Raw genomic sequence first — 7,830 nt, 5'->3', positions numbered from 1 at the left:
GACCAGAGGGCGGCTCCCTCCCTCCCAGGCCCAGCTGGTCACCTTCTCTCTGCTTCTCAAAGAGAATCACCTCATACAAAGCTGTGAAGCTCATGTAGCCCACGTGGGACCGTGAGTATCCCAAGGAAAGTTCTAGCCCCGGTGCCCCCCATCCCCACCTCACACCAGAAACAAAAGCCGGTATGTAGAGACCACTTGGAAGCACGGGGTTCTTGGGGGACCAGGGGAGTAGGGGTCCCACCGGGGGGCAGCCCACTGGACGAAGGCTCGGCCCTGGTGGACAGCTGGAGCCCCTGGCCAAGGCTTGCAGCCCTCGGTCTCCCAGAGCCAGCAGCGCTCGCAGCCCAGGGCTCCGCATCAGCCAGGGGACACCGCCCCCCCGCCCCCCCCCGGCCCCGCCGCCTCCTGGTGCGTAGCAGCACTGCCATGAGGCTGGAGACTCTTCGGGAAGCCAGCTCCCTCTGAGGCTGCCAGCGAGCAGGTTCTAAAAGTCCCCCAGGTGGTTAAGGACGGACTGGGACGCTGGCAGGGGGCCCATCGGCGGGGGCCACACCTCCCCCCTCCACTCCTGAGGCCACCTGAGCTGGCCACCACCACATGTCACCCAGGCCACCAACTTCTGGCCATGTGTCTCCAGACAGGTCAGTGAGGAAAAGTGCTGGTGGCCACACGCAGAGGGTCTGCAGCGTGACTGGGAGGGCACTGCTCCAGGCCTCCCGATTCCAAGGGGGCCAGGAGTATGATGGGAGGTGCATTTTCAAAGGGACTGTCTTGACTTATGTAGCTTGTGCTTTGGGGTGTGGCCGGGACAGGGGCTGGGGGTGGGGCGGGGCGGGGGGCAGATCCAAGCCCTCCCTTCCCAGAAGGGTGGTTGGCAGCTGCTCTCTGCAAGAGGAGGGGGCCTTGGGGGAGGAACCCAACCAGCCTTAAGTGCTGCCCAGGAGGAGGTGCCCATGCACTCTGCCAGGCTCTCTCTTGCCACTGGAAAGGGGTGGATGGAGAGAGACGCCATGAATCCTTGACCCCGGCAAAGTGGCCACAACTTCTGCCAGAGAACTTGAGGCAGCTCCCATTCTAAGCTGACAGCCAGGTCCCAGAGTTTCTGGTCGTTTCTTTCTCAGAATCCAGCCCAAGGAGGCCCCTGCCCAGATTCCCAGCTCGGAAGCACCTCCCACCTGCCCAGGGCACAAACCATTATCGGTCCTGCCTCACGATGGAGGCCACGGGGCCGGAGAGCCCGGACAGCCGAGGCTTCCCCTTGCCAGGCACAACGGGCGCCGGCCTCTCTTGGGACAACGGCACCAGACACAGCGTCACACTCCCTGAGCCGCTGCCGGCTCTTCACGTGTTCCTGCCGGTGGTGGGCGCTGGTGCCTGCGCCGTGCGGCTAACGGGCAACGCGGCCGCCGTCTGTGTGATCCTGAGAGCGCCCAGGATGAAGACGGCGACCCACGCATTCACCCTGAACCTGGCCATCGCGACGGCTCTTCACACCGGTGCTGCCCACCAACATCGCCGAGCACGTGCTGCAGCGCTGGCCCTTTGGGGAGCTGCTCTGCGAGCTGGTGCTGGCCACCGACCGCTGCAACGTCTTCTCCAGCGTCTACTTCCCGGCCGCCGTAAGCACGGACCTACCTGGTGGTGCCGGCCGCGGTGCGGCCCCGCCGCACACCCCGGCACACTGTCCACGGGGCTAAGATCCCCAGCCTGTGCACCTGGCTGGGTGTCACTGTCGCGATGCTGCCCTTCTTCACCTTCGCCGGAGTCTACAGCAATGAGCTACAGGTCACAAGCTGCGGGCTGAGCTGCCCACGGCCTGAGCGGGCCTGGTTCCAGGCAATCAGCATCTACACGCCGGTGCTGGGCTTGGCGGTGCCCACGGGCACCCTCTATGCTCTCTACGTGGAGGCTGCAGGCCCTGCGGCTCCACTCCGGAGCCAAGGCTCTGGACAAGGCCAAGCGGAAGGTGAGTCTCCAGGTCCTGGCTGTGCTGGCCGTGGGCCTGCTCTGCTGGACGCCCTTCCACCTAGCCTCAGTCGTGGCCCTGACCACAGACCTGCCCCAGACGCCACTGGTCATCATCACCTCCTATGTCGTCACCAGCCTCGGCTACACCAGCTCCTGCCTCAACCCCTTCCTCTAGGCCTTCCCGGACCACAGCTTCTGGAAGAGCCTCTGCACCACGTTCCAGTGCCCGGGGGCATAAGCACCCCTCCCTCGCGGCCCACGCAACTGTAGAAAAGCTCTGCTCCTTTAGAGCAACACCCCACTTGTTCACATCCCATCACTATTTTCTCCAGACAGAAAGAGAAAGACCCACGAAGGCTGGCCACCAAGCCCGCAGAGGTGGCCATGGGCCCACCCCTGTCTCTGCCTCCTAGACAGCCCTTGGGTGGCCAGCTGCAGGGATTCAGGTCCCGCCGACCCAGGCAGATGGTCCTGGCACAACAGACATCCTGGGGGGCACCTGGGGCAACAAAGCCAGGTGTTGCTGTAAAAGCCAAAGGCGCACATCAAAGGAGGCCATGAAGCGCGCTCTCACAGCCCAAAACTCAGGTGACATTTCACCAGGAGGCCTGTGCCCGTGTCCCCTCCTGGCTCCCTCAGCAGGGCTCAGGCTCCCTTGAGCACCCCATGCCCCTTGTGCCCTTCATGCCGATGCCTGTGGTCCCCTCCCATGTCCTGCTATAGGACCCAGGGCCCTTCTGCCAGGACCTCTGGAGGGGGCACCTGTCATTTAGACAGGCTGGCACCTGGACCCCTTCCCCCCTGAGGTGTGGCCTGGGGCCTAGACTCTGCCAGCAGGGGCTCCACCTGGGGGTGGGGTGGGAACACTAAGGGGCTGGCTGCTCAGAGACCATTTCTGCCACAAGTCCCTGAAGACGGCTTTGGTGGGCCTCGGCCAGGCTCCGCACTCTTGGCCCCATGGCTCCCAGCTGCTTCCAGGCCTGGAGCTCCAGCCTTGCCGTTCCGTAAGTCACCTGCCCGGCACCCGATAACCCTGCGAGGCTTATGGGGCCCCAGGTTGGTTTTAGTCCTTGTGACACGGCTCTAGTCAGTCTGTCCCGCTGGCAAGCAGGACACACCTTTCGCCACCCGGTGAGGTGGCCCCCAGGCTGCATGGCCGCCTCCCCCGCACCCGGTCACGTGGAAGAGCTCGGACCCACGCCCCTCTCCCCTTTCCTCTCTCAGCCTGAAACAACTCAGAGGCTACCTCCGTCCTGTTATCTTTCTGACCACATGGTATTAGTAAGCTATTACTGTATAAAACACTCCCCCAAAATTAGCAGCTCAGAACAACATTTACTAGTTCACAACTCTTGTGGGTCAGGAACCTTCCAGCAGCTCTCAGCTGGCTCCAGCTCAGGGTCTCTCATGACATTTCAGGCAGGACTTCAGCCGAGGTCCCAATCACCTGAAGGCCACATTGGGGCTGGAGGAGCTGCTTCCTCTCGTGGCCACTGGCCGGAGGCATCGGTTCCTGGCCCTGCGGGCTGTCCACAAGCTGCTTGGGCATCCTCCAGGGGTGGCAGCGAGCCCACAGGGCAGCATCCGAGAGAGAGCCAGGCGGAAACCTCCACACCTTTAAGGCCTATCTAGGAAGCCATTCTGCTACTTTCTGTTCCTTAGAAGCGAGTCCCCAAGTCCCACCCACACTCAGGGGCTGTGGCCACTTCTCAAACCGCCACTAGCACCCAGCCTCTCCCACGAAGAACTAGCTGTTCCCGATCCGCTCTCTCACTGTGTTGCAGTCACACCTCTCCAAGCAGCAGCCGTGATTACCTCGTCAGCGTTCATCCTGCGCCCTGCGAGCTCCTCGAGAGAAGAAGTTGCGGCTCCTACACCCCAGCTAAGACCCCAGCTGGGCCGAAGCGAGGCGTGAGTGCGCGTGGCGTGAGTGTGCGTGGCGTGAGTGCGGAGCAGCAGGGGCGGGGCTGTGTCAGCCGGAAGCCCACGGGAACGCCGAGCCGAGCAAGGGTCTCCCACCCCGTCCCCAGCAGAACATCTCCCTAGCACAGGAGGTGCCCACCAAGCCCCCTCAACGGACCCCACACTTTTTATTCCCTGGGGTGGCCCCCGCCCCACACACAGCCCAGCAACGGGAGCCACCGTCTCGCACTGGGAACTCCATGGTGGGGACCGAGGAGGGGCAGGCCCAGCCAGGCGGTCCACATCCGATGGGAGGGAGGGTCTTCACGCAGGGCCCGCGACACACCAAGGGTGGGGGAGACATGGGCCAGCCAAGGTTGGGGGGAGAGGAGAGCCCTCACTGGGATCCCGCCCGAGTGAGTTGTGGACCCCGGGGAAAATGCCGCCCCCTCCACCGTGACTCCGGAGATGGACTGGGGAAAGGGGAGGGAGTGTCCCCATGCCCTGGGCTTCTGGGCCCAGAGAGAACTGGCCCTCTCCTTCCACTCCCCAAATCCCCTCGCCGTGGCCCGGACCCCGGCCCCGCACCACCCGGCGCGGCCCCTGGGCGCAGTCTCCCGCGGGCCACAGCGCCCCTGGTGGGCAAAGTCCAGGGCGCCAGGTGAGCCCGCAGCTTCCCCGGTCCAGCCGATCCGCTGACCCCTCCCCCGCCCGGCCTTCCCCCACTACCCCGTGAGGAAGGTTCGGCGTCCCTTCTGCGCAGGCGGGGAAACCAAGGCTCAGCGAAGCCGGGAGACTTGACCGAGCCCAGCTGGTGGGGGTTGGGCGGGGGTGGGGATTGGGGCAAGGAAAGGGGCAGGGGGCGAGGTGGCGGTGCAGGCTGGAGGCCGGGTCGGAGCGGTGGGGCGTGGAGGTGGGGGCGGGGCGGGGCTGGAGGCAGGGGGCGGGGTCGGAGGTGGGAGCCGAGGAGAGGTCTGGGTGCAGGTTGAGAGGACGAGCCGTGGTCCCGCTTCCGAGGTCCCGCGGGCTGCTGGCCGGCCCCTCAGCCCTGCCTGGACGGGGACGAGCGCAGACGCTCGCTGTGGGTTCGGCCTGGTCGGCAGCCCGGAGGCCACCCTGAGCCGCCTCCTCCGCCAGGACCCCGCTGCCTCCTGAGCGCCCCCCGTGCTAACTGCCACTGACCGTCTTGCACAGGGCGTTCCCAAATGGCCAGAAGCCCAGGAGGACATCTGTGCCCTGGAGGGGCAGTGTCGGCAGCACCAAAGTGTCCGCCGGGGCCAAGCTACAGATGTAAATGTCGGCTGTCTTCATCCTGGTGTGTCTGCAGAGGACGGGGAGGAAGAGGCTTCATTTGGCCACCTTGGCAGACCTGGCAGCGAAGGGCAAGGGGCCATCACAGGGGGCACCCTAAACTTTCCCTTGATGCTAAATTTTTGTGTTAACAGCAATTTGCTTGTCATTAAAACTTATATAAACCCGGACATTGGCCCCTCTGCCTGTGCCCAAGCACTGCAACTGAGCTGGCCCTGGATGCCCCTGCGAAGCCCCTCTCTCTGACAGGGTTGTCTGCCCGACAGTCAGCCTGGGTAGAACCGGGCCCACGCAGGAGCCAGGAGGATATCAGAATCTCAGGGCTGCCAAAGGAAGCAGTTCTATGCATCTGTCATCAAACTCCCTTGGATCCGCCCAAGGAACGAGAAAGGAGCTAGAGCGGGGGGAGGTGGGAGTGAGGAGAACCCATAGCCCACTGTGGGGAAGCACCCACCCACTGGATCCACAGGAACCTCTGGCTACAGGGGTGGGGAGTGCAGTGCTTGATTGTTTGGGGAGAAACTTTGTGCTGAAGCAAAGAAGACAGGCCCCCGGCACGTCATGAACTAGTCGACCCCTTCCCAAAGTGGGACAGTCTGCCAAGCACAGAGCCAGGTGGAGAGCACAGAGCAGGTTGGAGGACGAATCTACTTACACCCCACGTGCTAATCCCAGAGAATTTACCCCAATGGCCCCCCAAAGAGTCAGAAACACCTGTTGCAAGCAGAGCGCCCTGACCAGCGTGCAGGGGGTTATTCTGACCCTCCGTCACGGCCCCTGGAGACAGTTCAGGGCTGGTTACGTGCAGGGGAAATCACACTGTGTCCACATGCATAGATACATGGAGACACATGTTACACCAGCACAAATGCACATGTCTTTCAGCCTTGGCACAAAAATGCTGCAGCCATAGTGGCTCTGGTCCTCAGAGCCTCCCGCTGCTGGCAGCATGGACAGAGCCCCGTCCTCCCCAAGAACGACCCCACAAGGCCGGGGTCCCCAAAGCAGGAGAGGCCAGTCCGGAGTCAGCACCTCCTCCTCTTTCCAGGTGCCTCCGCTCACCTGGCCAGCTCTGCAGCTCAGCCAGCAGGTAGAGGCAGCTCTCCCACTGCAGATGTCTCAGCGGCTTGTCTGCAGGGAGAACGCTTGCCAAGTCACCGAGCTGCAGCCTCCATCTGCAAACTGGGAGGGTACTTCTCTGGGTGGTCACAGCGGGCAGGGTCCCCACGGCTCAGATGGTCCTTGCAGCCTCCCTCAAGCAGGTCTGCCAGCCCCAGCTCTCCTTCCAACTCTGCATACGAAGCCGCCTCTGACTGGGAAGCTCAGGCTTCCCCCACAGATAACTGGAGGCTTGTAAATGAAGTAGGGCATCAGTCACTGGGGGTGCAGGGCAGAACCTGTCCCAGCTGGCATCCTTCCAAGGCCACCAGGACCCAAGCAGGACACAGGGTCCTGACAGCTGCACAACCGCTGACCTCTGATGGAGTCTGAAAGGAGGGCTTTGAGGGACAGCCCGAGGGGGGCCCAGGCAACCCAGACAGAGAACCACAGAGCCCTCCCCACCCCACAGCTGAGACCAGGCACATGGGGCTGCTTCACAAATGACAGGGTGGCCTGCGGCGGTCCTCCTGACCACCTCTCAAACCTGAACAGCCATGTCTGCGGCACAACAGTTCATGTGTCCTGGAGGGAACAGGCTTGCTGAGAAGCCTCCTAAAGGAGTTCCACTCTCAGGGCGAGTCCCACTGCCCAGGGGTGCCCACTGGACTCTCCAGGCAGCGCCAGGCCCATCCAGCTGCCCAGAGGAGACACTGCAAGGGTCCATGCAGACAGCACACAATACGAGGGGCACGTGGGAGGACTGTACAGCCGCTGTCATGCTTCCGGCTGTGTGCCTACCCGGAGAGGGTTGCAGCAGGGGAGAGGCCAGAATGGTCCATGAAGCTTGGCAGTGCCGGGGTGGCTCTGGCCGGGCATGCTCACCAGTGAGTCCTTGCGCCCCCTCCCCGCCCTCCACTAGGAGGGCAGCTTTAGTATGACCAGGGCCTCGAGGGCAGCCCTAATGCTCTGACCCGTCCCATGATGTCACCAGACCCTCCAAGGCCACAGGGTGGCCCGTGGAGGGTGGTGATGCGCAGCTGCACGTCAGCCTAGAGAGCGGTGACCTGGGTGAGCTCCGTGTTGGGTGTGGATGGGCTCTGCGGGCTGACAGGCACCATGGGCAGGTCCACGCCTAGTCATGCCGGCCGTGGCACCATCTCAGAGGTCTTGCGAGCATGAGCCACATCCTTGGCGATGCTGCGCACGCGGTCTGACACCTGCATCTCCCGGCGCAGGGTGGGCGCGCAGCAGAACTTGCGGAAGCAGGCCTTGAAGTTCTCGTCCAGGAAGGCGTAGAGGATGGGGTTGAGGCAGCTGTTGACATAGCCGAGGGCCGTGCAGAAACGCAGGATGGCCACCACGGTCTCACTGCCTGGCTGCACGCCCAGCCCTTGGACCAGCACAAAGACCTGGACGGGCGTCCAGCAGCCCACGAACACAGCCACCACCACCAGCACCAGCCGCGTGATGCGCCGCAGGTTGCGGTCCTTCTCACGGGAGCCTGAGAGCAGGCGGACGCCTCGCAGCCGCCGGATCATCAGGCTGTAG

General features: G+C 63.6%; 2 protein-coding genes across 4 annotated transcripts in view; one reads left to right on the top strand and one right to left on the bottom strand.

The window, feature by feature from the left end:
* Positions 1-408: 408 nt before the first annotated feature.
* OPRL1 (opioid related nociceptin receptor 1) overlaps positions 409-7,830 on the bottom strand; it is a 30,009-nt gene continuing 22,587 nt past the window's right edge. For 2 of the 3 annotated variants that reach the window (XM_089897227.1, XM_022597653.3), the window contains exon 3: positions 5,798-7,830. This exon is cut by the window's right edge and continues 112 nt beyond it. In XM_089897227.1, coding sequence (XP_089753353.1) covers positions 7,419-7,830 — 412 coding nt within the window. In that variant the 3' untranslated portion in view covers positions 5,798-7,418. Of the gene's footprint in view, positions 5,192-5,797 lie in introns of those variants that run through there. The other variant, XR_016387977.1, reaches the window with a different exon arrangement.
* On the top strand, positions 1,179-2,529 carry NPBWR2 (neuropeptides B and W receptor 2). Its single transcript, XM_030762851.2, is given in 4 exon segments — positions 1,179-1,482; positions 1,484-1,630; positions 1,632-1,904; positions 1,906-2,529. Coding segments are annotated over 4 exon segments (990 nt in total). The 5' UTR covers positions 1,179-1,213; the 3' UTR covers positions 2,207-2,529.

Source organism: Delphinapterus leucas, chromosome 15 (genome assembly GCF_059928025.1).
Source record: "Delphinapterus leucas isolate spDelLeu-1000000601 "Yukka" chromosome 15, BTC_Dleu_Yukka2, whole genome shotgun sequence".
Classification (NCBI taxonomy): Eukaryota; Metazoa; Chordata; class Mammalia; order Artiodactyla; family Monodontidae; genus Delphinapterus; species Delphinapterus leucas.
Note: the sequence above shows the minus strand (reverse complement) of the source record. Positions and strands in the feature narration are given on the sequence as shown.